This window comes from Columba livia, chromosome 1 (genome assembly GCF_036013475.1).
Source record: "Columba livia isolate bColLiv1 breed racing homer chromosome 1, bColLiv1.pat.W.v2, whole genome shotgun sequence".
In the NCBI taxonomy this organism is placed as follows: domain Eukaryota; kingdom Metazoa; phylum Chordata; class Aves; order Columbiformes; family Columbidae; genus Columba; species Columba livia.
Window position 1 is genome coordinate 8,016,685 of NC_088602.1, and position 27,887 is coordinate 8,044,571.

The 27,887-nt window shown below is 39.7% G+C and overlaps 1 protein-coding gene across 10 annotated transcripts in view; it reads left to right on the forward strand.

Moving 5' to 3' along the window:
* Positions 1-27,887, forward strand: part of DLG2 (discs large MAGUK scaffold protein 2) — a 1,055,145-nt gene that overhangs the window by 134,965 nt on the left and 892,293 nt on the right. For all 10 annotated transcript variants that reach the window (XM_065049757.1, XM_065049758.1, XM_065049759.1 and 7 more), the window contains exon 5: positions 21,210-21,308. In XM_065049757.1, coding sequence (XP_064905829.1) covers positions 21,210-21,308 — 99 coding nt within the window. The remainder of the gene's footprint in view (positions 1-21,209; positions 21,309-27,887) is intronic.

Genomic DNA, 27,887 nt, shown 5'->3' on the forward strand with positions numbered 1-27,887 from the left:
CAAGTTTTAAAAGTTGTTCCAAAACACTTCCCATAGGCATGACTATTTTTAAGAGCTTTTCTCTTTTTTAAATATGAAACCCAGGAACAAATTGTTGTTCTACATGACATTTTATATGTGATCCTTTAAAAAAGATAAACCAGAATTGCAGGCAGCTAGAACAAAACTCTCTGAAGAAATGAAGAAATTTTTTGTAAAAAATTAATTAGCAAAAGAAGCTTGCAGAATTAATGAGAACAAGCATTCTGATTTTGAGTGAAATCAGAACAAATGAGTCTTAGCATTAATGTCCCATGAATGACTTAACATTTGAGTCCAAGCTTGAAGACACAGCTAGCTAATCTCTGTTTTGGTTTTTGTTTTGCACAAAGCTGTATGCTTTAAAGTGGTGCAAGTGTGTTCCGCTAGGGTGTCTCTGAAGCACCCGAGAAGACAGTGGATCACAGACTCTCTTTTCATTCTGGCATCACCCAAGCATTTGACCCTCAACCCCATCTTTCTGAGCAGCACTGCTGTCTAAGAGGTGTGCTGCTATTCTTGTCCAGGGGAATTTCAACTCCAAATTCTGTGCTGAGAATAATAGAATACATAGGGCTAACTCCAAACTTTGCTCATCTTATGAAAACGGCATTCTCGTTTAAAGCAAAACAATAGAAAACTGTTGCTCAGAAACTGAAATAACCATTTCAAGCCAGGGTGCTGGCAGCCAGAGTCCAGGGAACCTTCATTTTCAGATTTGCTTTCTATCCATAAATGTCATCAGTCTAATGGGTGTGCAAAGTATTTAGTTTCTTTAAAAATCATATCTATACATGTTTTAAGGGTCCAAATGGACTAGAAGTGTAGGATTTTCTTTCGTTCTGTTTTGACAGCAAAACATACTATTTGCAGTCATGAGCCAGAACTGATTAGCACATGCTGAATATACAGCTGCTGTACAAATCCAATATGGTATTTTGTTTTCTATGAGAAATTGCCCCATGAAACTGCAACTGGATAATGTAATACATCACATAAGTTCTTATTCATGTTGCATGCCTTGTGGGAACTGATGGTTTTGCATTTTCCTTTTGCATCCTCAATTAAATGTCCCAAATGAAAGAATAATCTCCCCTCTTTCATACGATGTTTGTCTGCAATAAAAGCAGATCATTCAGTCCAGAGGCCATTCCCCTTTCATGGCTTCCACTCAAAACCTTTCTCGGATGCCTCTATTGATGTATTTGCTTTTCCAAAAGTGTAGACTTTTAGATAACAGAGAAGTTTTTAGGTTGTACAAAATTGCCATTACAGACATGGTTGGCCTCTAAACTCTCTTGCCTGCCATCTGTGTTCACCATGGTGGTTTGTAACAAACTGGTGGTAGATCTTACAGCATACTGGGAGTGGATCTTCATCAATTAAGAGAAACTAAAGAGTCGCAACTCACCCTATAATCTCCCACTCTTCTCAGGGAGTGCCTCAGAAGAGAGACATTTCCCAAACTCAGAAACCATAATTTTGAATGGGTTTTGCAAAAGCAAGTGAAAAATCAGGACAATATATTAGCTCACCATGCATGCCAGAACCACTTGCTTCCAAATTATTAATGTGAATGGCCCCACATAACACCCCATGACTACAAAAACCTGTTAGGACTCAGTGATAATTACTGCTTTGTTTTTCATTTCCTCCCTTGTTTCTTTACTTGCATACTTCTAGTTAAACTGTGTGCTGTTTAAGTATTGACCCTGAAATTAAATTGATACATATTTTCATCTACGCATGTTCTAACGGCCTATGCATTTCAACCCTATGTCCTTGGTTTTTATTCCACTGTTAAGAGTTTTGTTGGTCATTAGGATGATAAGTGATATTAATGTTTCCAGATGCAAAATGCAATATTACCTATCATCATCTTATGATTGCATTTCACCCTGCACAGAAACTAAATATATGTGGTAATGTATCTGGCATAGCTGTAAATATCATAGACCAAAATAATTTCAGTGGGTGGGTGTTAGTGAATAAGGAAGAAAGAATATATGAATTTGTGTGTATATATGTGTGTGTATGTATCCCTGTTGTTTTCCCTCCTGTAAATTCAACTTGACAAAATCAACTTAAATTGGTGGATATTTTCAAAATCAGTGAAACTGTTTGGGGCAAATTCACTATTCACTAAAAGTGTTTATTGGACTTTGCTTGTGAAGGCTTATTTCTTTAATATATTCATACAGCAAGCAGGGAATGTGACATATCAGGTGAAACGAAATACGCAAAAGTGCAACATGTTAGTCATAATGTAGGAATTCTAGAATATAGTTCTGAAGAAGACCTGAAAAAATTCATGTTGTCCATTCTCTTGCCCTAGGTCAGATCAACTGTATTTGACCTATTCCTGACATATGCCTAATTTGTTCTTTAAAAGGTCTCATGGTGGAGAGTCAGCAACTTCTCTAGGTAACTTTTTCCCCCACTGATAGGAAGTCTTTCCTGGACTGGAGTTTCTCTAACTGCAATTAGAACCCACTAGTTTTGGCTCAATTTGCAGTAGGAATGGAGAACAGTTTATTCACCGCTGTTCTAAAAAACACTTAAACATGTGTTTAACTAATCACATATAATAACAGGAGCTTCCAACTTCTCTGCATTCCTTTTTCTCACTCTTTTAAAATAACCTTTGTGACCCGCTCTTCCTCAGCAGTGTTAGAATTTCAGGTAATATGCCCATTTAACAATAAATGCTGGATCCTAATGAAAAAATCATTTTTTTGGGGCAAGAAAATATTTAGTGTCTTAAACTCTTCTCAAAGGAGCTGTACTTAGAGGTATGAGATATTTTAGTTTCCAAGACAAAAAGCCTTGTGTGATTGTGGAAGGCAGTCTTGACAACACAATCACTATATGTCTCTCTATATATTCTTGTCTCTCCATGTATATAAAAAAATAAAAATCCTGGAAACTACTCTGCAAGATTTGTTTATTAATGAAAGTACTAACTCAGGATTTGGGAACTGCAGGATTTAACCCCTTACTGTTCTGAAGGACTGTATGTGAGGTTTGAGAGGAGGACTGAAGAACTGAGTCACAGGGAAATGGAAATTATACTGTCGGAGGTATCCCATCATGTCTGGATATCAGTTAAGGACCACATCTTGTGGAGAAATTAGTGTCCAGGACTAAGGTCCACAAAAATCAGAACACACTTGTAATAACATTCCAAAAATGGGGCAAGATGTCATTCCCTTAAAATCTGCCTCATTGAGATGTTGGTACCTTATCCCAATTAAGGTTCAGAATCATGATCTCTTTTCTGTAAATCATAGCTAGACTTCTCTTGCAACACACATAAAGGCACTGCTGATACAATTTTCCTTCTGAAGAAGCTATTTGGTTAGGGCATTTCCCAAGGATGAGGAAATCCATATTCAGGTCCCCCTCTTGACCAGAGAGGAGCTGATAGTGCTTCTCTTCTAACCCATGAGAGTTCACTATGCATTATGCTGACAGGTGTTATTTTGCTGTTCCTTGTTGGGGTGTTGCCAATTTGTATTGAATAATTAAATATTTATTAGGGCAGAGTGCTGACAGATGACTCTACCGCATAAACTTCATAATTATTACTACTATGATGAGTATTAAAGTATAGCGCATTTTGTCTTCTTTGGCATATCCAAAGGTGGAATCCTCCCTCCCCAGCAAGTGCCCAGACATCAGTGTCGAAGAGTCAGAGATGCAAAGTCCTTCTTCTTGTTTACTCTCAACTCTTCTTGACCTTGTTGTCACTACCACACCTATTCAGATCTGGAAGGCAGAGAATTCAACAGAAAAAGATTGAGAATCCCACTCCAAATGCCTAGTATGTCAGGCACTGTCACAGGAGCCAGAACATGGGGACAGACATTTTAGTGGGGCCTGCTGTGATAGGACAAGGGGTAATGATTTTAAATTAAAAGAGGAGAGATTCAGGTTAGACATGAGGAAGAAATTTTTTACACTGAGGGTGGTGAAACCCTGTCCCAGGTTGCCCAGAGAGGTGGTGGATGAACCATACCTGGAGACATCCCAGGCCAGGCTGGACGGGGCTCTGAGCAACCTGAGCTGGTGAAGATGTCCCTGCTCATGGCAGGGGATTGGATTAGATGAGCTTTGAAGGTCCCTTCCAACCCAAACCATTCTGTGACTGTAACTAGCAGGATGCTGCATTCAGCAGGAGGGTTAGTGATACAAAGGCGAGGAAGTGTGTTTGGAGATCACCCAACTGGCTGAGTTGAGAACGTATGCCAGGAACACATAGCTTACACATGCTGGCAGTGCTTGGGCATTGAGCTGATGCAGTCCAGACAAGCTAATTTGGGGAACAAACAAATGTCAGGTAGCTACCTTGAGAACATGGCTGTGGAGCTGACACTACAAAGATACTGTGCCTCCGCTGGTCTGAGGATCTCAGCTACTTTTAAGCTGAGTCATTTCAAGTCACAGTAATAAATCACCCACATTGGCTTAAACCCATCAACAATTATCTTGCCCATGTTATCTGGAACCTGGCTTCCAGCAGTGCCCAGGAGCAGATGCTCAGGGAAGAGTAAGAAAAGGGCAACCTTGTATAACGGGTGCTTTTGCTGTTTTGCAAGTCTAATCTTAATTTGTTTGGACTAGAAGCACAGAAAGTGCTCAGTGTTGGGAAAACTCAGCATTACCTTATTTTATAAACATTCAGTATGGCATTCACCGCAGCTACCACGCTGACTGGGGATGTGCCCAGTCTGCTGCTGAAAATCATGAAGACAAGGTTTGTTTGTAATTTTCCCTCTGCCAAAGAGCTTCATTACTTCTTTGGACCCAGCTTTATAAGACGAGCACTCACAGCTTGAAAGCGTTTTCTTGAAATTAGGGCTCCTAAATTGGCCCTGTTGGAGAGCAAAGACTGATTTCTTTTCACCCCTAGGAAATGTGAGATAGGGATTCAGCTGCAAGTGGTTTAAAATTCAGATCTTCCATTGGTCAGAAGAGTGTTCTTGCCCTATTTGGTTCCAGATAAGGCTGGGGAAAGGTACTTTGCAATTGTGCAGTTGAGTTGGTGGGTTGCTGGAGCCTGAGGGTGCAGGTCTGAGCCCAGATCCTCAACTTAGCAAATGGTCACTTGCCCAGGAAAAAGAATTCTTCCCCCCCGTGGGCTCTCTGCATTGTGTTAAACAGTCATTAGGTAAAGGATGCCTTTCACTTAGATGTTGTGTAGATAGATACAATTAAAACTGTGAGATGCTCAGAAAATACAATAATGGAGAACATAAAAGTACCTGGATAGAGGTATCCATCTGGTAAAACAAAAATTGAATTGCTCTTTAGCTATGACGATAGTAAGACTGCTTGAAGCTACAGGCTTGTGCTCAGCTCCAGATACTTGTTAAAAGACATAAATTTACCCTTGTTTTAACCTCTGTTTTCATTAATTTGGCCTCCATTGCTACTTATTTCTGGTCAGCAGTGTTTTGACCTTTATTCAGATGGAAAATTGAGGTGAAGGAAAAGAACACTCTGCTGTTGTGCCTCTGTATAAATCTGGTAGCTAAAGGTCTGTTTGTCCCTGTTCATAGCATGAAAAGACTATTTACTTATAGGGCATATGGTGCAGATACTTTCAGCATATTCAACAAGAATAATTTGCAATTACTGTGCAAGTTTGGTCATCACACACCAATCTCACATGCACAATCTACATTCAACGCAGTGTGATATTATTGCTTTGAGATGGTCCCCAAAGATTCCAGTTCTTCATTTAAATTGTATTGTTTCATGCATTTCTTATGTTTAGAGGCCCATTTTGCAAAGACAGTCAATTGCAGCGTGCAAAATGAAAATGAACCCTCCTATTTCTGCTTGCTTCAGGAATGTCTGCTATCCTTGTACCCAGCTATTACAAACATTGTAATTACTTCTCTGTCCTTTAAGTGCTGGCTTGTTAGAAGTTCCAGTAGTAAACCCCTTACTTAAAAATCTTCTGCCTGGAGCAATTATCAAACCATTAATCTGTTTCACACTAACAGCTTGTCAAAAAAAATGTGGACCTGCAAGACACTTCTGTAAGTGCATATAAAAGTTCCGTCTTTTCCCTGGGTTTTTGTTTGTTTTCTTTCTTTGTAGCTGGTGCAACTTAATTTGTATGGCTTGGTTTACTCCCAGGAGCCGAATCTGAATCTGTTCAAGTGATTATACTTAATATGCAAGAGTCATTAGGTATGATCAACCGTAATGTTTCATTAGAAGGGTTCAAACCATTCAATTTTATGTGTCTGTTTCTTCACTAGATTTAGCTCCTGCAGTATACATTTGTGTGACTAAATGCAGTTTGTGTCCGTGGGTTGATCTTGTACCAGAGCCAATTCCCATGTAATTCTATTTGGCACTAAGTTCTCCTCCAAGAAGGCAGCAGTCTTTTTAAGGGGTACGGTATAGGTGACATATTGGTTTATGTTTTGCTACAGTCATGTCCCTTTTACACCCAAGGATGTGTAACAGCCATAACTAGATAATTGTTTCACGACAATGCCAAAGCTTGGCTTCATGGGGGTTTTTTAATGCAGTAATTTTGCAATTTTATTTTCTCTGCATTAATAAGGCATGCTTTACTTGCAGAGGTTATTTTATACACCTGCTTTCTCAAACGCCTTGACTAACGTTAAGAAATGGGTAGCTGCAATGTCGCTGTATTATTAAAAACCTTATTTCTGACTAGCTGTAGCTAAATGTCTTACCCATACTGGGTATCCATGCTGGGTCTCTATTTATAAATTTGTTATTTGTTCTGGAGCTTGTCAATAAGTCGAGTGCCAGCACGTCTGTTAAATGTCACTTCAGACTCACTTCTGAGTGTGTTTTAGTGTGGTCAGGCCAACGTTTCCATTTTAAAGTAAGAAGTTGTATGCATACGGAACAGAGTAATCCATGGACAGAAGTGCTCTGGAGTGCAGTGTTCTGGCCTCCACATCCCAAATACCTACAGGAGAGTGTTCTGATGAAGTTGTGATGCTGAGAGTAGGGCAACATGGGTTGTCAAGCACCTCTCTAAACAGACAATTTCCATCCCCTTGGGCGAATCTTGGAACTAGACACCATTCAGTTTTTGCCATCTCCTCATGTGTGCATAGACACAAAAAAGCCTTTTCCTTTGTTGCCTCTCACTTTTTTCATTTTAGTATCGGCATCATATTGGTGTGGCTTGCGTGAGAGTTTAGAGCACTCACTAGAATGGTAGGTCCTTTCCGAGAAGGAGATTTCATTTAGTTTAATAATTGTTTATTTCACGTAATAATTGCTTATTTAGTTTAATAGTTGTTTTCTACTGACATTGGTGGGAGGGGAAAGAGAACCAGGATCTCTGAGTTAAACAAACTGAAGCAGATCAGCCATGATGAACAAGTCACATCCACTATAGCACGTTTGTCTTTATTTTTTTTCCACATTTAAATAATATGCCTATCAAACAACCTCTAGGCAGTTTTCTGGTCTGGGATTTGTTATTATGTCTGCAAAGGACTGGGAGCCAGCCCGAACAGCTGCTAGGGACCAGAAATGATAATTTTCCCCCATTAAAATGTGCCTGAATATTAACCAGCATAGAGAATTAGCCAAACTTTTAATTAAACAATGGGTCTCTCTTGTGATAAGCATTGAAGCCAGACTACTGTGATACACTTCTGTGTATCAAGGTCAAAAAATGATAGATCTAGTAATTAAAGATACTATGAAAGTATCACTTAACAGAAAGATCTTGCAATTTTAATGTATTTTTTCTAAAATAATTTTTCTAAAGCATTATATGTTTTAACAAGGGTTGTTGTCATACCAGAGTAGTCTGAAAAAATTACATACATGAAAATATCAGAATGTTCCAACAGGCTTCTACCATGAGCTAGCAGTTCCTCCAAAGAATATGTGATATAATTTATTGCTTCTAAAAAGATTCTGTGAAGTTACATTTTAACCACCTGCAAAAACAAATACATCAACTCTTAAAAATAGAGTTTTTTGCTCTATAAAACTGTAAGGGTTCTGTAAAACTGATATTCAGGGACAAATGTACTCTAGTTAAGTTTCACCCTAAAAAATATTTCAGAGCCATTTGTCTCACTTACATGTCTATTAACTCTGATCATTCACCAATCTGAGCAACTAAGCAGGAGAATTCACTGCCCTCCATGTGCAAAGGACACAGGTCTCCATAGAGAGGTTTAAGAGCCCATTATATATCTCTGCAGTCCACCAATACTTCTTTATTAAAAGGCTTCTCAAGAATAAAGAAAGTTATCACCCCAAGATTTCTGGATCATATAAAGATCACACTGGGAGTAATTTCTTGGATAGGTGCATATATTTTTGCTCAGTAAGATAAATATATGTGTAAGAGAAAATATCCTTCCTGCTTCGTTTCATTTTTTATAAACTGGGACAGTTTTTAACAAATAGTAAATACAATCCCATAGGCAACAACTTGGGAAATTAAAGGAAAGCTGTCAACTTGAAAACATAATTTCTCTCCAGGTTTTATATGTATTATATAGTTACAGATGAGATTACTAGAACCACAAGATTAATGCATTTTACATGTTTGACAGTGCTTAACTATCCCTTGTACCACTTTAATCTGTCACAGGCTATAGTGAAAACTGCCTCTAGCTTAGAGATGAGACAATTTAGTGCTTATTTGCTATTATAATATTTATGTGGATTATGAATAAAGCATTTGTCTAGACCCATTTACCCACTATACTATTGTATAGAGATTGTTTACTCAGCTTATTTCTCTGACCATATTTTCCTCGCTGCTGGAAGCCTCTGTTGACTTTCACCTTTCCACCATACCAACACCACTCAATTTGTCTCGCTTCTAAGGCCTGTCTTGGCCTCTTCTCTGAATGTCTTCTCTTGTACTTCTCTAGTGATTGACCTCCATGACCGCTTCTTCAGCTCTTCATGATATATTCAGTGAGGAACTCCTTGTTTTGCTACCTCCAGTGTACAGGAGCTCTTCAGAAAGAGCTTTAAAATTGTGTTTTGTCCCAAAGGAGAGGCCAGAGCAATCATTCCTGATACAACGTTCTCCTCTTGCTGATCAATATTGTCCCATTGTTTGCTCGTGTTTCTCCAGCTTCTGTCATCTTGAACTGAAATGGACGGTTTGTTGGAGCAGAACCCCCTTTAGCAGCACAAAAGAGATGTAATCTGTGGCTGGATATTTGCAACGTCACAACTCTGTGACGTGCCTATTACCCCCAAACCCCAGAAAATTAGTTTTAATGATGAGTTTTGAAATGAAATTTTTAATATGCCTTCAAATATCTCGTGTTTAAGAAGTGTCAGGTTAGCTGAATCTCACAATTTCATCAGCCTGCATAGACCTACACAATGCTGATGGGGAAAAAATATTTGAACCCGCTGATGGGGAAAAAATATTTGAACCCACTGATGGTTCTCTTTACCTGTGAATGATTTTAGCATTCCAGCTGCTGCTTGGCTGATATGTGTGGCTGCTTCCACTTTTCTGTCAAGAACTCAGCCTTGTTACTACATAGTTACAACCCTAATAGTGCTGTTCAGTTTGTTGTTGCAACTACATAAAGTTTATTTGCTGAAAGGACAAACCAAAGTGATGAAGGTTTCTCAGGCTCTATAGTTCTTTGCATGAGTGTAGGGGAGAGCCTACCTGGTTTTCTGAAATGCTGTGCTCTGTCATTATATATATATATATATATATATATATATCCATTTCAGTAGTCAAGATGTCTCTTTTCGAGAAGAGATAAGGTAAACAGCTGCTGTGCAAGCTGCAAAAAGTTTAAATTAGGAGTCATGTTTAGTGGATCTGAAGTCCATGTTCTCAGAAGACTTCTGAAACTGGTGGAAACAGCAATGGTAACTATTCATAGAATCACAGAATCACAGAATGTTTGGGATTGGAAGGGACCTCTGGAGATCATCTAATCCAACCCACCTGCTAAAGCAGGTTCACCAGAGCAGATCACACAGGAATGTGTCCAGGTGGGTTTGAATGTCTCCAGAGAAGGAGACTCCACAGCCTCTCTGGGCAGCCTGTTCCAGGGCTCTGGCACCTCAAAGTAAAGAAGTTTCTCCTCATATTAGGATGGAACCTCCTGTGCTTCAGTCTAACCACTAAAACAAATTTGATTTGTGATTTGGAATTCGTTAATTACAATGAGAAGAGATCCACTGAGAGATTTCAGGTCATTCAATACGTCAGACTGGTGTCTTCTCTCATACATTGTTTGCTGTTGCGGTAGTTGTAGAAAAAAAAAAGATGCAACAAAATAGCCAACTTTGAATCTTCCTAAGGAGTAGGAAGATTCATGACAGTCATATGCCTCCAGTTATGTAATCAGTATTCTTCTTTTGAGATATCTTGTACTTTTTTGTCAGGAAATGCTCCAAGGGTACCCAGTGGTATCTTTGCTAGGTCAGCAGCAAGCCTGTAACTGGAGCTTTCGGTATTCAGAATCTTGACTACACTGTTGCCTGAAACAGCCCCATCTTGTACAGTTATAGATGGATTTCTTAATGCTTGTTTCTCAGTTCAATATCACTTGATTTTTTCGTTGGCTTCCTTGCTTTTTTCCAACCTGGGGAATGTACTTGCTACACACATGACTCTTTGTGTTCACAGTGGACAGTTCTGTTAATTTTGAGGATTAAAGTGGTCGTACATTGCTCTTCACTTGCAATTTGTGATGGTCTCCTTACCCTTGGACAAGGAACAAAACACTCCCTGTATTTATGCTGTGTTCTATTTGGAGCCATCACAGAGAGGGGAGGGCTGATCTGATCTCCTTGCTCAGTGCTGAGCAGAGGGAAGTGCTGCAGCTTTCTGTGAAAATTGTAGTGAACTTGGAAAAACAAGAGACTTTGTGCGCAACTTCACAGTGTTTTGTTGCAGCCCAGCCAAAAGACAGTCAAGGTTTGGATTGTCTTTGTGAATTGTGACTTGACTGTTCATCGCAAATATGTGGAAGAAGATTCTTAGTTAACCATAGCTAAGAAAACAGGCAGTGTGATGTTTCCAAATTGTGAAATGACATCACTGATTGCAGATATTTGTCTTAATAGCAGAAACTGCATTTTTGCTGGTATCCTTTAAGTGCATTATTAGAATTGGCTGTCTCTTCTAGGGGCACCTATTTGAACCCTGTTTTACTAAGTACTGCACAAAAAAAGTGTCAAGAAGATGACCTTGCTTAACTTCAGCTGTGTTGATAGGCTAGTGAAATGTGAATTTCACTCGGTAGTAATAATGCAACACGTTGAAAAGCATGGGCCTCATATGAAGAAGAGCACAGAGTTGTATGCTGTTGACATTAACAAACATCAATGTTTTTATGAGGCTTCTGAACACCAACAGAATTGGAATTTGTACCCCTGCTAAGGAGAAGTGAGGTGGTAGAATAGCTAGTACAGAGAGGTGACTGAGGATGTTTCAAGCAATTATTCGTCAACAGTGAAATTATTTTCAAATAAATTTTTCATCTGGCATTCCTCCAAGCCGATATGTACATCTCTACCCAAGTCAGCCACCTTGATGGTTGATACAACCCAACAAAAAGGAGAAAGACTTATTGAAACTGCCTAGACACATTTCAAATCCATAAAGTAGCAGACAGCTTTAATGTGTGGTGTTGCAGAGTCAGAGACAGTTTTCATGGGACTGAATTTATTGCCTCATCCAGGCTTCCCTTCTGGTAGTGTCATCTGGACCTTGGTGTCAGCGAGCTGTGACAAGGGCACTGTTTCTCAAAGAAAGAAATACCAGCTTCAGCTGGCAGCTCTGGAGGATGCCTGGTCCCTATAGGAAACCAAGGGGGACATGCATGAACCATATGGACTATATAAGGTAGCATGTGTGGTGGGAGCATTACATGGACCAGGAGGCTTCCTCCCTACCACCCATACCATCTCCTGGTAAATGAGGCATTTGCTCCTTTTTTCATTATGCAGTTGACAGGGATGTTTATTTAATGCACTTACATCTGCCCTTACACCTCTGTGCTTCTCCAACCACAAGCTCACAGAAGCCGAAAATCAGTGTGAAGCATTTGTAATGCTCTGTAGGAGGGAAGCTGAATGAAGAGAGATGGCACTGTGTTTTGCAGAAGGTTTTGTTTAGCTGCAGTATTTTTGCATGTCAGCACGAGTATATACGATTGTGCAGCTCAGCAGCCGCGACTTAGCAAGGCAGCCTGCCACTGCAATGACTGCCACAGCTTACTTCCCCTCCCTATGGCTCTGGCTGAAACAAATATTCTTCTATACCACGGTTTCAGATGCTTCAAGCAAAAAAATCTTGAGAAGTAAAAGTCTTTACAATATTCTCCAGGGTTTTGATTTTTTTTCCCCCTTTGTCTTTAATACTGGCTTTATACCCTTGCTCTAGTGTAAAACACCTTTGGTCTTCCTAAGTATCACTTTATCAGCTCTGTTCTCAAAACAGGACTGGTTTTATTACTGCTATTGAGTAGACTGACTTAAATTCGCCATTTCTGGAAAGAACAGGCACAAAATTGCATCTCAAGTGAAATGTGGGTAGTTTCCTCCTCTGTAATTTCTCTGGAGGTGTGTGTAAATAGGAAGAGACTGTGTGGGCCAGTGGTGGAGGCAGGAGACTGGATTTTGTTCTTGGATTTGCTATGGACCTGCAGTGCATCATGAGATAAACCACAATGCAGTCACATTATCTGAATGACTTGTTATTTAAATGTATTTCCTACAAGGTTATCGTGCAGTACTGAACACTGGGTGTTTCTCCTATTTGGAGTTGTTATAATTCTATTTTATATTTTTATATATATATATATCTATATACACACATATATTTAACTCTAGCATATTACATATAATTTTTATAATGAAGAAAGGCATGATCAGAAACAAAAAGTGATACAATGTTTGTCACAGTAAAAATATAGTGCTTGAGCTTGTCCCAAACTGTGTGTGGTCATGCATGTGCACACTCTAGCTCTCCTGAGGACTAAGAGGGTTACAGCCCTCTGAAAGCAATTGTCACAGCTCTCCTGACTGAAGTAGAGGATATTATAGTTAGCAGTAAATGAAGAGCTGCCCCCAAAGGCCAAGGTAATCCACAGGAGCCATTGCACTAGTTCTTTTCCATCAAAAACTCTAACCTTGCATTCATACATGCCCTATTATCTCTAATCTGAGGTCACTGCATGCCAGCTGTATGGAAGAATGGTTGCCAAGCAGTTCCTCATCTTGCACCACAATGTAATTATTATTCATTAATACAATCTCTCTTATTACGGTCATTAAAGGGAACCGGATAGAAATGCAACATCAGCAGTTAGGTAATTGCAATTTAATTGAAATGGGTCCATTTGTGGGGATGCAGAGCTGGCAAAGGTGAATGGGCAACAGCAGAGCAGGCCCTGCTGTGCTGCACAGCCAGCAGGAGGTGGGGAGGAGAAAGGCCACCCTCATACTCTCTGTTCCTACCGTCATGATACCACTCAATTGTCTTGATTTATAAGATTTGAGCCAGCTCCGTGGAGGCCCCGAGAGTTCAGGAATCAGTTGTGTTCCTGGATAAAAGTGAAGCCCAACTCATCACATGCTACACCATGAAATGTGGAAGCTGCTCTGTTGTATCCTTCTGGCTCGGAGAGCACTGCAGTGATTTACTTACAGGTTTTGCATCTCTGCAGCTGTGTTTGCTGCCACTGCTGCCTCAAATCTACTATAGCTACACACCTTTCTGAAGAGTCTAGTGCTTATTTAATTTATTTCTGGTTTTCAGGGGAAAATGCACCAACTGGGGTATGTTGCTGTGTAGGTCTCCTGTTAAGTTCTTGACCTCAAGCCATATGACTGGTGTCCTAAGGGGGACCACTGAAGTAGCAATTTGAGCTAAAGGGCTGTATATATCCTTGGGATTTCTGGCAAACCCAGCTCTGAGCCCTAGACCTGATAGTGAAGTTCACTGTGCTGTGAACACCCTTGGAGGGAAAGTATATTGATTTCAATTATAAATAATTGTGAAAAGAACAATTAAAAATATTGTGTTATTGTAGAAACCAAAGCAGTTGGTATTTTTTGGTTGCTTAAGAAAAAAAAAAGCTGCACTAATGTAATAAAAATGACGTGAGAGAATAAATGTATCGAGTTGTTATGGCAACTGAAATATGTAGGTTGGAATTTATGTATCCAGAACTTCTATGTAAGTAAAATAAACATTATCCTTGCTAATTAAAATATCATGCAAATATTATTTAATTTAAAATCATTAGTCGTGTTTTCTCTTACAATTAATGATGTACATTCTGTTTCCAAGTATTTGCGTTTGCTTCCAGCTGTGGTCCGCTTGGATTTTCAGGGCAAGATTGTGGTTTCACTAATAGGTGCTTAAATGTGGATGGACTCCACTGAAGATAATGAACAAAATGTATGCAGATGGGCACAACTGGAATCAAACCATGTGCTTTACCATGTTATTCTCACTGCAGCTGACCTTCCTGCTCGGAGGGGCTCTTGGCAGGTGTCATTGCTCCATGCTTGAAGGGACCCCCTTGCAGCAGCAGCTCCTATCGTCCCCCCAGCTTGACACGGTGCACATGGAGCTCATTTCAGAGCCTGGTTCTGCATACAGCCTGCCCTCTTCAGCTCTAAATTCAGCTTCTGAGATGTTGTATGATAGCCAATTCTAAATGAGCGTTCATTAATTATGTTCAGCCTTTTAATTTCTCTAGTCCTTTTCCTCCAGCCTTCAGGAGAATTCAGTAATAGCTTCTCCTTTATTTGAAAGAAATAGATCTTTAATATCCCAAATCACCCTTTATATTTCATCTTCTTTATGGCCAGCCAAGTGCAGACTGATGGCTGAAAGGTAAGGAATGGGGACAATGGGTGCCAGGATCTCATTGAATCCCAGTGAGCTGAAATGCATTTATTTGTTTAAAGTTTCCAGCTCATTCATTCTCATGTTCAGAGTCATCTGAATTTGCCCTACAGTGTTCGGTAACACTATTGCTGAGAATGTTTTGGAAAATAGCCTATCAGAGTAAGAACTCAGCCGCACATAAGTTAATTGTCTCAATTGTTTATGCGGATCACTGCCTGGCATGGAGCTGCAGCAACGGTGGGACTTTGCCTGAAAACTGTAACTGATCTGTCCAGTCTCATGCTTTGAGTCTCATTCTCATTCAGCTGCACTGTGCATCATTTATGTCTTATTCTTGCAGCAGGATTCATCTTTGGAATGCTCTTTTTGCTCAGTTTTCCTCTTTGCCACATGCAGCGGGTCAGCAGATCCTTCCAGCCACCGGCATGAAACATCACACCTCGCTTGGTCCACCACTGTGTGACCTTAGTGACACTCTGTTCGCTGGAAAAGGAGACACACAGGTGCCTTGGTTTGAACCCCAAGTTGAAAATCATGCTCTGCAGGAGTGACACTGGAGATGGAGCCTGGATCAGCAGGATGAAGCTCTTGGGTGTGTCTTTGGTTGGTCACAAGGCTTGAGTTTGTGGAGACCACTGACTCCAGCCAGCTTTGACTGACCTGTCTGGGAGGAGAAAAGCTGAAGCATGAGTTGTTGTCTCCCTCCTGCCTAAATTTCCCACCTGGAAAATCAGTTATCTTGACCAGAGTCACAGTGCAATGGGATAATTGTGATATAGATAATCAGGAACACCAGGTCTGAGTACAGGCTTTATGTTAGCCCAGCCAAAGCGGCTACTGAGAAACTGGCAGCTTGAACAACAGATCTTAGATGAGTGGTCAGTTCCATACTGGGGACGGGCAAATGCAAAGTTCGCTGGTGACATTCTAACATCCACAAACATGCTTAGAGCAAGATTTGCTCTCAGGAGGGTGGGGCGGCATTAAATCAGATCCTGACCTTTCCAAAACGCAAGCCCGCAGCCACATAATTGTTCCTGAGCTGTAACACTCTTTAAGTCTGTCATAAAATCATCTGAAAGGTTGAATCCATATTAGCTAAAGTGGAATCATAAAAATCCCAGGGTAAAATAAATGTTATTGTGATATTTATGCTCACTTCCAATACAATAACTTTAAAAAAAAATTCAAACACTTGTGGTGCAATTTGTACAGTAGGATCTATGCCCAAATGTATGTTTTTCTTTTATCCATTCACATTTACTGGTCATATTGGGAAGACTGGTGCAGAAGGGACTGCAGTAACGTTCTTACAGGGTTTGACCATGAGATCTTGCACCAATCTGCAACTTGAGACAGCTGCAGAGACTGAGCTAACGTGATGTGGTGTAGAGCAAACCTTGATGTCTTCAAACAACAAACCAGAAACCCTAACGTATAAATAGAAACAAAATTCCTTCTGAGGACTAAATAATTTGACCGGGGATACTGAACCATGCTTTTCTAAAGGGCTTTAGAAACACTTAATTAGGCACCTTTGCTTTCTAAAGGATTTTTTTGAGAAGAAGGGAGCTCTGCTATATTATTTATGGACCGAAATTTAGGATCATCTAAGGCAAATGAAACCCTGATGGGCTTCTGAGGGATTATATTTCTGATTTAATTTCTAGCATGGCCTGCTCTGGGATTGTCTGAGTTTTCAGTCATCTGTGATGTCATTGAAAGTTAATTCCTGCCAAAATTCTGCTGAATGACATTTCTTACTGTAATAAGGACTATAAGAAGCATAGAAATAGGACTAGCAAGGTACAGAAAAAGGAAAGCACATCTTACGGTCTCTAGGTATTTTTTTCTGTATGGCATCACAGGAAAAAAACTCTTCAAGTCTCCAATGACACTTTGTCTCCCACAAACTGTCCAAGATGTACAACTTCTACAAGATTGTCAGCAGCAGGAGCCGAAACGGAGATGCTCACAAATCATTTAGGAGAACTATCAGCAAAAAGGTTCAGCCCTTGATGGATGGATCACGGGCACAGAAGGCATTCTTGCTGTTGCTGGCACATTGCAAAGGTCGAACTTGACTTGCGTCCAGTTTTAGTTCACACATGGCTTGAGCGGGCTTGGCTGAACCCTGGCGCTGAGGTGTGCTGCCAGCTTTGCTCGTATCAGCATCCTGCTGAGCATCTTGGTTCAGCTAGGTTGCTTCCTATTGCAGCATAGCTGCTAAATGAATTAATTTACATCAAAGTCCTGTAAAATGGATAATTCCAGCATATGTCATGTTGCATTTTGCTTTCCCCCCTGTAGCTTTTATAAATATTCTAATGATTTTTAAAAATGTTTAGTTTTGAAAAAGTTAATTAAATAAAAGCAGTATTTCTCAGAACTATACATTCCTGGGAGCACTTGGTTACCAAAATGATAGATTTCCTGTCAGATATTGGCATCCAAAAGTTAATAGATCAGCTGCTTTTTGTTTGTTTGTTTGTTTGTTTTTTTCACTTAATATGAATCACCTGGGGCAAACTGGCATTTATCTACAGGCTCTCATGGGACTGGAGCAGAGCTACCGATTCTTAATACAAAATGCCAAAAAACGTCTTGGATCAGCTTCTGTTTCAAATGTCTCTCTAAAAGCAGCGTTCTCTGTGCTGCTGGCTGTAGGAGAAGGTGCATCGGCTCTCTGAACCCTAAGGCCATTGCAGATTTATTTAGGCTTATGGGCTGTAGCTCCCTCACACTCCCACCGGAGCTCTGGGTGCCTTTGCACAGCTGATCAGCATTTTCTAGACATGAAGTGGTATACGTACCCTAGAAAATATCCTGTGCAGGTGCGTGCGTAAATAAATTCAAAATCCTGAGAGCAGTGTACAAGAGCATGAAGATACAGAATAATGTTTGCATGTGTGTTTCTTTTTTTGTTATATTTTTTATATTCCCAATGTTGGGAATTCAACTTCTGGATGGTTACAAGTACCTCCTATTGATATATTAGGTATAAATTCTGGAGACATGCAATAGACTGGAGAATTCATCCACTGTTACCGCATTTAGCTGCTACAGAAAGACCTCTTGTAGGAACTCTTGGAAACACCATATGTCACAATTGCCTGTGAGGGCAGATACTGCTTTTGGCTGGTTGCTGGCCCAGACATGAACTGGAATATGCTGCCTGCTGAAAGTGGAACCAGTGATGAGACTTTCCTAATTCATAATGGTGTACTTTGGCAAAAAATACCCAAAAACCACCAGCAAGAATTTTCTTGGTGTTTGAGTGTGACATTTGTGCGTGTCCTAGTAAGCTACAGGGAAGATGTGATATAAGCACAGAAAAGCTTTGCTGAGTGCTGTTAAAATTAGATAAAATTAACGAGGCAGCTAATGTGATTACTATTTTATTAATAAACATTTAAATAATGCCGTAAGTTTGCACAATGAGAGAGACATTGCCCTGAAGAGATTACAGTCTAAATAGTCCCTGTTAATTATAATCTAAATAGATTAGCATTAATTATACACAAAATTGGAAGATTGCTTTTGGTGTGATCTATGATTCTCATGGTTACTACCCATGTGAGCAAAGTTACCGAATGAAGTTTTAATTTGCTTTTGCAACATTTGCTTGTAAAATCTGTTCTCTTTTTCTGACCAACTTGAAGGGACTAAGTTAATATTTTCTTTTGTGAAGGGGAAGATAAAGTTACTTGAGCTGCCAGCCTTCTAGATACAGGGGTCTGATAGAAAGTTTAGACTTCTGTCAGTGGTTTTAATTCAAGCTTGAAATCAATATTTCCAGAACCTCCTACAAGGAGGTACAAACACGGTTCACGTGCTCCGCTGCATTTGTGCTGTATCACCCTGGGGCTGCCCATTCTGTTTTGCATGGCGACCTGCACGGTTCAGGAATAATGAGGTGTTGCTAAAATTCTTATTTTGGATCAGCAAGCAGCTTTTGGATATTAAGTGTACCGATAATTTTAGACAGTGTAGGCTTTTGGTTAGCCTCTAAAGGGAGGATTGTATGTAATCAAGAATAAGAAAAGTCTTACATCCAAGAATGCTAGTTTTTAATAAATCTGTCACAACACACAGCAAATATCCTTTTTGCCTCTTGTGTTATGCAGTCCAATTTATTTCATAAGACAAAGTTCAATGATTATTGGTTTTCAGATGGATTGCTAATGTATACTTTGTTCAAATTTGGGAACCATATATTATTCTCCTAATGCTTATTGAACCTTAATATGCTGGAACAGAGAGATGTTCCAGATTTATTACAATTACTCTTGAGCTGTTTGTACATTCTCCTAATGTACTTGATTTACTGCTCTTCAAAATTAATCTGTGACCCATTTCCCTAAGGAAAACAATTGAAACATTTCATAGTATCTTGTGACATTGTTTTATATTCTTTCAAAATATCGGAGTCAGCTAATGGTGAAAAATTTGAGGAAAAAAAAAATCTGAAATATAAACAAACTAAAGTTGTTCCTTATCCAGTTTTGCAGCTGCACTCATTTGATAAATGCTACCATACAATCTGTAGTTTCTGCTGAAAATTGTCTAACCCCTTTTGAGAAGCTACAGAAGCTAAGACCCTTTAGGATCCAGCAGAGTTTAGTCTTCATGATTAGAGCAAATAATATACTGATTTGTTTACTTGATCTTGTTGCCTGTAAATAATAACAATGGAAAACACTTAGGTATTCAAAGAAAGCAAAGATTAAATGAATTTTTTTATGCATCCTTGTAAAATCAATTTTCCCCTCCTGAAAGAAAGAAACGCTTGGGGAGTTGCTTGGATTTTCTGTAAGCTCTGAGGCAGGATACAAGGCCTGGGTTCAGTTCCTTGCTCTCCTGCCTAATTTTGGCCTGATTGCCTTGCTCTCCCTTCCAGATTCCAAATAGAGGATATTCAACACCCTTCGGTGATAAGAAACCAGGCGAAGGAATGTGTGTTCGCCACGATGGCAGGCGTGTTAGAGAATTTAAACCTTTAGAGATGACACGCATGCAGTCTTGTGTGCGCAGCCCCATGTTGTGCTGAGCTGCTGGGCCTGATCCAGCATTTAAACACATTTTTTAACTGGAGCACAAGATTAACACCATTGGCCCCAGTGAAGTTAAAAGCACGTGCCTAAGTAGTTGGCTGGACTGAGTCCAGTGTTCAGTCTTTTGCTGGATGGAGCCCTAAATAAACAGTGTAGTATCAGAGGAGAAAACATTTGCACATGTGGATGTGATTTGGCTGTTTCTGTGGCACTGGCTTGTTGTTTTCTAAGTTGTGCTGGCAATGGTTTGCCTGTTTAAAATGCTAACAGTTTCTTGCCTGTTGTGTTAAAATTGACTGCACTCCTAGTGCACAGGCTAAAAAAGGATGGGTCTAAATCACCCGCAGAATCTGTGATGCTGAGTGACGACAGATACAAGACACTGTGCTCTGTTTGAGTTCACTCTACTTTCCTGTTTGTGCTCTTGCAAAGTGCCCAGAAATTTTCTGAGGTCTGAGTTAGTGGCAGTCATTTTTTTCATGTGAAAGCTAACTCTTCAAGCACATTTTTGCAGGGCACAGCGTTGTAAACAGAGATTTCATTTATAGTATTTCTTGTCTTAATACAAAAGCTACGGTAATATATTAGATTTCCAGCAGGAAAATTGAAAAAACAAATATAGTCTTTTACTTTATTTTGAAAAAAATACTTTTTTATGGGGGTTTTCTGTGAGCAGTGTAAGACTGAAATCTGCATAAATGAAGGAAAGGTAACAAAAAAAGCATTTGAATTTAGAAGATTTGCAACTATCGCTACTACACAAGTGTGAAACCTGTTAAAAAATATGTCACTTCAGAGAACGTCATGAATTCAGAATGCGAGAACAAACCAGGTTAATTCATTTTGTGCTGTAAGGAGATCTATTCCTGCAGCTGCTCCAGATGAGAACCCCATTACCACCCGTGGGCCTTTTTGGCAAGGCACTGATTTCCTTCCTTATCTCCATGTTCTGATGCTGAGAGCTGCAGATCACCTTGCATGCCTTCTGATGTCAGCTAGATTTGATGATAAGCATCATCTTATAGATTTAGCCTATTGAGACTTTCACAGGCTTCCATGAGAGTGGCTATAAGGTTAAACCCAGAAATTTTTGCATGATAAAACACTGAGGTGAAAATCTAATGTATGAGCCACCTGATGTTTACCTAAATTCAGGCTACCCTTTTGTATGTGCACGCTATTCTTTACTTTTAAGTGTGATAGAATTATAGTGCACACCTCAGCTACTTTATTTGCTTACTTTTTTCCCTCTTTAGTCTGCAGTTTCCAATGGATCAGAAGGATCTCGACAACGTGGTGAACACAATAAGGAGAAACAGACTTTTGAAAATTATGTGGTAGACATGAAGACAAAGGTATGGTCTACTCTTTCATGATGGAGAATGAAATTCTTATTCAGTTGAGTTTTGCTGGAGGTGGAATATGTAGAATATACTGAATTTTAGCTTCTGCAGTAATTTTTTTTTCTGCTTAATGACTGTATGTATATTACCACATTCATATAGGCTTATGGCTGCAATTTATTGCTGTATGTTAGCAGCTCTGTGCATTTTATGCTGTCCTAGGCAGGATTTATTTTTTATTTTTATATAAAAATGTTAATATCGGTGATGGTTCTACAGGATTGCTGATCTCAAGATGTTTTCGTTTTAGTGTCCAAGGTGTTGCACAGTTAGTGAATTTTATTCAAGGTGTTTTCAGTCTCTCGGTGTGCACTGTAGTTTATTTTTGGCCTGTAGTCAGTATGGAAGAATATGAATGTCAGCAAAGTGATGATTTTTGTGTGGGCAGTCTAATGATACCTGCCATAAAACTCCACTGAATAATGCACGAAGCAATGTGACTTATGGCTGTGGTGAGGGGGTATGTTACACCTCTCTTTGTAACAGCCCTGCTGCACGCAATGGTAAAGTTATAAGTGTTTCATTACAATATCTCAATTATTTTCATAGGTTCACAACTTGGCTGGAAAAATTCTCTTGGGTTTAGAGATTATTATGGGGAGTTTTTGCCTTGAAGTCATTGTGTATTTTTTCTTTTCTAAGTGAAAGAAAATTATGAAGTTTTCTTTTAAAGTTAGCAAGCTGGAAACATAATGAAAAGAAAACAGACATTAATTGAGTTGGCGTGCTTATGTGATACCTTGTAGACTTCAGTAAGGTCATTTCTAACAGTGGAAACTTGCAGATTATTTCTCTTGTCTAAGGCTTTTTCATGGGCTTTGTTTAAATTTCTAGATCGATTTCTCTGTTAACTTTTCAAGATCTAAAGAGCTAATTGTCTAGCATGACTTTCTGAGTTTCTCGTGTTACTGTGTTCCCAGTTGGTTGGAAAAAACTTTTGTACCCTATAGGACCACGGCGCCACTTGAGGGTTGAAATACAAGAACATGTATATTCACTGAAATTTGTCCCTATGTTTATGGAAGAAATTATTTCCCCAAAGCAAGGAATTATCAAAAGCTTGATATGTGCACTAAATACTTTGTGTGAGGAGGTTATAGAAATCATGGGATGTAACAGTTCTCAGCCCAATTTCGCAATATCATTTCCAATGTGAATACCCAACTGAAAAATGTACCATCTTCCCTACTTAGATGGATACTGTAAACTTCTGGACTCAGTGTTTCTCCCCCAACAGCTCTACATAGTGCATTTTCACACTGTTAGTAGCTCTTCAGCATGAAGCGTACATGAGAGTAAACTCCAAAAATTGGCAATTCTGCTGCCAAACTCTAAGACATTCAGATCTGTGAGTGGTATCTTCTTGAGTTCTTAGTACCGTGGAATGACAGACAGCAGATATTTTGTTCTTGTTTCCTGGAACTTGTGGTTTAGCATGCCGGTTTGTTTGAAAGAGTCATTTTGTCTGATTTCTTTTTCAAGCGACGGTGTCAGTGGCACGCTGCTGTGACAGTGACACATAGCTATTTAGGACTGGCTACATGTTTAAACATATGCACCAGAGCTTTTCAGTTGCTGATGATCAATGGATTGTTAGATTTACTTCCCCAGGCAGAATGCTCAAGAATGAAAATGAACTCTTCATTCACCGTGGATCTTGAGAGCTGAGAGCCACTTCAGGACATATTGCCCTTGAGTACTGTGTCTTTCTGTTGCAGAGCATCCCAGCCCACGTAAACCCAATGGAGCATTTGTAACTGAAGTACCTCTGTTTCATTCTGAACTAAGGACTTGTGGGAAGCAAGAGAAAACAATTATGGCTTTGTATGGGAAAGAATAGATAGATAAAACATTAGGCATAAGATTTAAATTAATGAAGGCTGCAGAGCTTTCAAAAGATGAGCTTCTTCAAGGCTCTTCAGAGCTGTCAAATGTCTCAAGGACCTTTACCTATTCTCTGCTCCACACCTTGCGCTTGTGAACATGTGTTTCCTACAACCCTACAAGCCATATTCTGCTCCCAGCTTGCCTCACTGTCTTCTCACAGGCCCCTAAGCTGGTGAGTTTGCAGGAGTGATGCTACTAAAGAGGTTGCATGGTCTCCATCTTTGGAGACTTTCAAGACCAGACTGGATAATGGCCTGAATAACCTGATCAGACCTCACTGCTGAACCTATTTTGAGTGGGGTGTTGGAATGAAGACCTCCTCAGGTTCTTTCCATTGTCACTTATCCTGCTATCTTTTGATTACATTGACTCCTGGAGAGGAAGGGAGGCAACCACCCTGCTGTCTCACTGAGCACCCCAAGAGGCAAATGGTGCACTACCAGGTGCAGCAGTGAAAGGCCAGGTATTACAATGAGGCCCTCAGAAAACAAGTCCTGCAAAGTGCACATTGTCTATTAAAACAAAACCCAGAAAAAAATAGCTTTTTTCTTGCTTTTGAGTGCTGGGGTTAAAGTGATGTGAGCTCCCAAGTACCGAATAAAAGGGTTGTATGTTGGGTGTGTGCTTGGGGCAGAAAGAGAGGGGATCCCCTCCACAGCTGTGGAGCAGAAAACAAACCTTTATGTGGCTCTTGAGCCTGGGACCATGGTGGCCACTTGGGTGCGGAGTCTTTGTGATGAAGTCCAGCCTTCACTTCTCCCTGCACCCATTATACCATAATTTTATTTTATTTTATTTTATTTTATTTTATTTTATTTTATTTTATTTTATTTTATTTTATTTTATTTTTTTAGAAAGCTACCAGTCAGAGAAATCCGTCAGGACTTCAACGCTGGTTGTGCTAAATAGTGACGAAATTTGCCGTGCATAGGAGAAGGGGAATGGTTGTTATCTTATAGCTTCTGCCTGGGACTCTGGTGGGCCTGAGGCCAGTGGCAAAGCTGCTGCCGTTGGGCCTGCTGCAGTCAGGAGGTGCAGAATTGCTAATTTGTTAATTTTTAAATTAACACCAGCACTCATGGGCTTCTGGTTCTGTCTGGGAGCAGCATTAACATTCTTAGCAGCTAAAGCATACAGAACTTCACACCTTCTGAAATTTGTATTAACTTCTCTTCCTGGCTGAAGCGGGATTTATTCTGACATTTCATCTGTAATATAGCCCCTAACTACATATGCATGATCTGCAAGATTATTAGTTTCTCATTTTTTGTTTTCCGTGTGGCACAAAATAGTCCTAAAAAAGAGGCTGTCTCATGAGATTTTTGCTTCTAGCATAGAATTACTCAGATAACTTGTATCTTGGTGTTAACCTACTTACTAACCAATTGTGATGCACAGCAGCCTAGCTGAAACTGGGCTCAAGTGGTATAAATGAGCTCTGACCATAGAGACATAACTTCATAACTACATCAATTGCCCTCCTGGAAGAGACGTAACCAGGAAAGTATTTATTTGTAGCTTGTTTGGGTGCAATATAAGACCTGAAAAGAAGAAAGAGAATTTAGCCCCATGTGAAAGACTGGCAATTTAATACCATCAATAAGTGCTCCATAGTACGCAATTTAAGATACGTTAGATGTAAATAAACCTCTCTCCACATTTGTAAGATGATGTGTGTGTTTATGTGTTTTCTGTGTAGGTGCACAGAGCTCTAAATAGTCACTGGCTAAATTTTGCAAGATGCTGACATTACTAATGTGGTGTTAGCAGTCTGGTAGATGCCTCCTTTCTTAGTGTCTTCTCTAAAACCTGGAGATCTAGTACTCCTGTTTTTCTTAATTTCTGCTGTTTGAATTAAAGACGATAGTCAAGCCAGTTTTGCTTGGTTTTGTTTGTTGTTTGTTGTTTTTTTTTTTTAACAATAAGTTTCTCTTTACAGTTTGTAGTCTAAAATATTTGAGTTTCAAAAGAATTTTAAAAATGTTTTAAAAGGTGTGTCGTGAAAACTTTAAAACAATAATAGAATCCTTCTTATTGGTCTTACAGGAACTTACTTTTACAAATTTTTGGTTCAGCTGGATGTTATAGGCTCTGCTTACAAATGTAACTGCCTAATTAAACCCTGTGCTTTGGTTATGCGAGTTGAAGTATCTGGATACAGTGAGGATTTTAATGCTATAAAGGAGGATTAAATTGTCCAGTCTAAACTACTGCATTATACAGACCATCACACTTCACTCACTCACTCACTCACCTCATATTGTTTGGTTTTGTATGACTTTAAAATAGACAACTTGGCAAAATTAGAGGAGAAGGAAGCAATCACCTGGGTAAGTGGTTTTCACATGGTGGTCCACAGAGGCACTGATATCACAGTGAGAAATAGTTGTTATTATTCCTGTATTAAGGCTTCCTGAGAGCCAGAGCTCATCACAGAGGTTATTTTTGACCATCTAAAGCAACTACAAGGAACTATAAGCCATCTCTTTTCACCCCAGATGGCTGCTTCTCAGTTTGTTTGGTTTTTGGGTCAAGTCATTCTATGGTAGATTTCAATCATGATCATATGTACAGATAACACGAAGGCTGGAAGAGCAGAGGAAAAAATAGAACTAAGCAGCAATCTGACCTGCAGAAATTAGAGCAGAATGAGATGTTGCTAATGAAGGGTAAAGCAGTACCAAGGATTTGAAAATCTTAAGCTCGATGAGAAAAAATGAATGGAAAAAGTAACTAGTTGGAGGAAGAAAGTGGAGAAGCTTAGCCTCATTTTTTGGGTTTGGGATGGACAGCTAATGGAAATGAGGAACTGTATACTTGGGAGAAACACTAGAGACCCACTGACAGTCACCTGTTCCCATGCCCTGACTTTGTTGAGTCATCGATAACAAGCATTAGAAGCTCTGACCAGGAGCCCTGGCAACAAAAATGAGACCACGGAAGGATGGAGCTGGGGTCCATGTCCCCAAAGGTGTGGGGCTCTTCTGTCTGGGGTTACAGAACGTTCTGAGGGTGAAAAGCAACAAGAAGAATTTCAGAGACCATGCTGCTCAACGATGCACTAAGCTTGGGTAGCACACGGGCAAATCCTGTGCTGTTAAATGCTTGTTTTATGGAAGGAGGTGACACTCAAAAATTGGAAGAGGGCAGGAGGAGGTACTGATGGAGCCTGGTTTTCCCAGACACACACATGAGTCATGCTGTTCAATTAAACAGTCTCAAATAGTTCAGACCCTCTGTTTTTCATATAAACTGTAAATAGGATCATGTTTTCCCTGGGACCAGCTCACAGGAGTAGAGTTACTTGCAAGCAGAAGCATTTATAGATCATGCACTTGGAGACCAATTTCAGAATAAATCCCTATATGCCAGTTTCAAGTATGATAAGAAATTTTACAGCCATTAGGTAATAATATCTTTCACACTTTACTAGATCAGCTTGAATCTACCAATTGGGAGAGAAAATACGTTGGTTGCTTTACATCTAAGTGTTAAAATATCTCCGGATTTTGTAGTTGACTGAATTCCCTTTTACCCTATGATGCTTAGAGCACAAGTGTGGCTTAGGTTAGACCATCTTATTGGGTTAATTGGTTCTTGAGTAGATGGTTAATTGGTTCTTACTTCAAGGACTTCTCTGTTTCATATTATCTATAGTTTAATAAACTTGTCTGAATGTTTGGCTACTGGACTAAACCTCAGTAGGGAGAGAACATGCAGGTTCCAGTGCAGCCTGTAAACACAAATGAAGTTTGTTTTGTACACATGTGGTTGCTCAGACTCGGTTAAAGTTTTAGACACAGTTGCAAGTGCTCTGGAGACTTTGTCTTTAAAATGTTGTATCCACCAAGACTTTAGTAGCTGGGGGAGGGTTGGTTGCTCTCTGACCACATATCTGATCCAGTATGGATTTTGTAACTTTGGTAGCAGTGACCTCATTTTGGCAAAATAGTGTGTGTCATTTACTGAGCCCCTTGCTGCTTTAGCAATCACAAGAATATTAGGGCTATAACCTGAGTAATTTATGGAAGAGAGATGACTCTTAAATATCCTTTTATTTTCTTGGAAAGGTTTATTTTATTGAAAACATATTTTAGCTCTGAGTGAGAATGAGAGATCCTCAGCAGAGCACCCAGGGGGAATTGTGCTGTCCAGTGTGTTGAAAAGGTGAATTGTAATGTATGGGTGTCTAGACGTTTCCTCTTGTTGCTGTCAACAGTCCAGTTGGCTGTATTTTTTTTTTTTTCCAGTGAATAGGAGCATTGATTTTCCTCTCTCTTTGGCCAGCGCTTTCATTTTACATATCTTTTCCCTTCTGTGTCTCTTTCTCTCTCCCTCCCTCTTTCTTCTCTTTCTCTCTATTCCTCTGTCTGTAAGAGAGGGAAGACTGTAAGAGCTGACAGTGAGCTTTCTAACTCAGAATGATTCATGTAAGGCACCTGAAAGGGAAGCTCTGCACCAGCATCACTGCAAGAAAGGTAGGGCTTTGGGGGCTAAACCGTCTGTGGAACACTGAGCAAAGCATACAGAACATGAGATACAGCAGTTAAATCTGTGGATCCATCAAAGATACAGAAAAAGTTTGGGAGAGAACTTGAGTGTTTTACCTCTGTTGTTTGGGGTGCTTTCTTTTAATTAAAACTT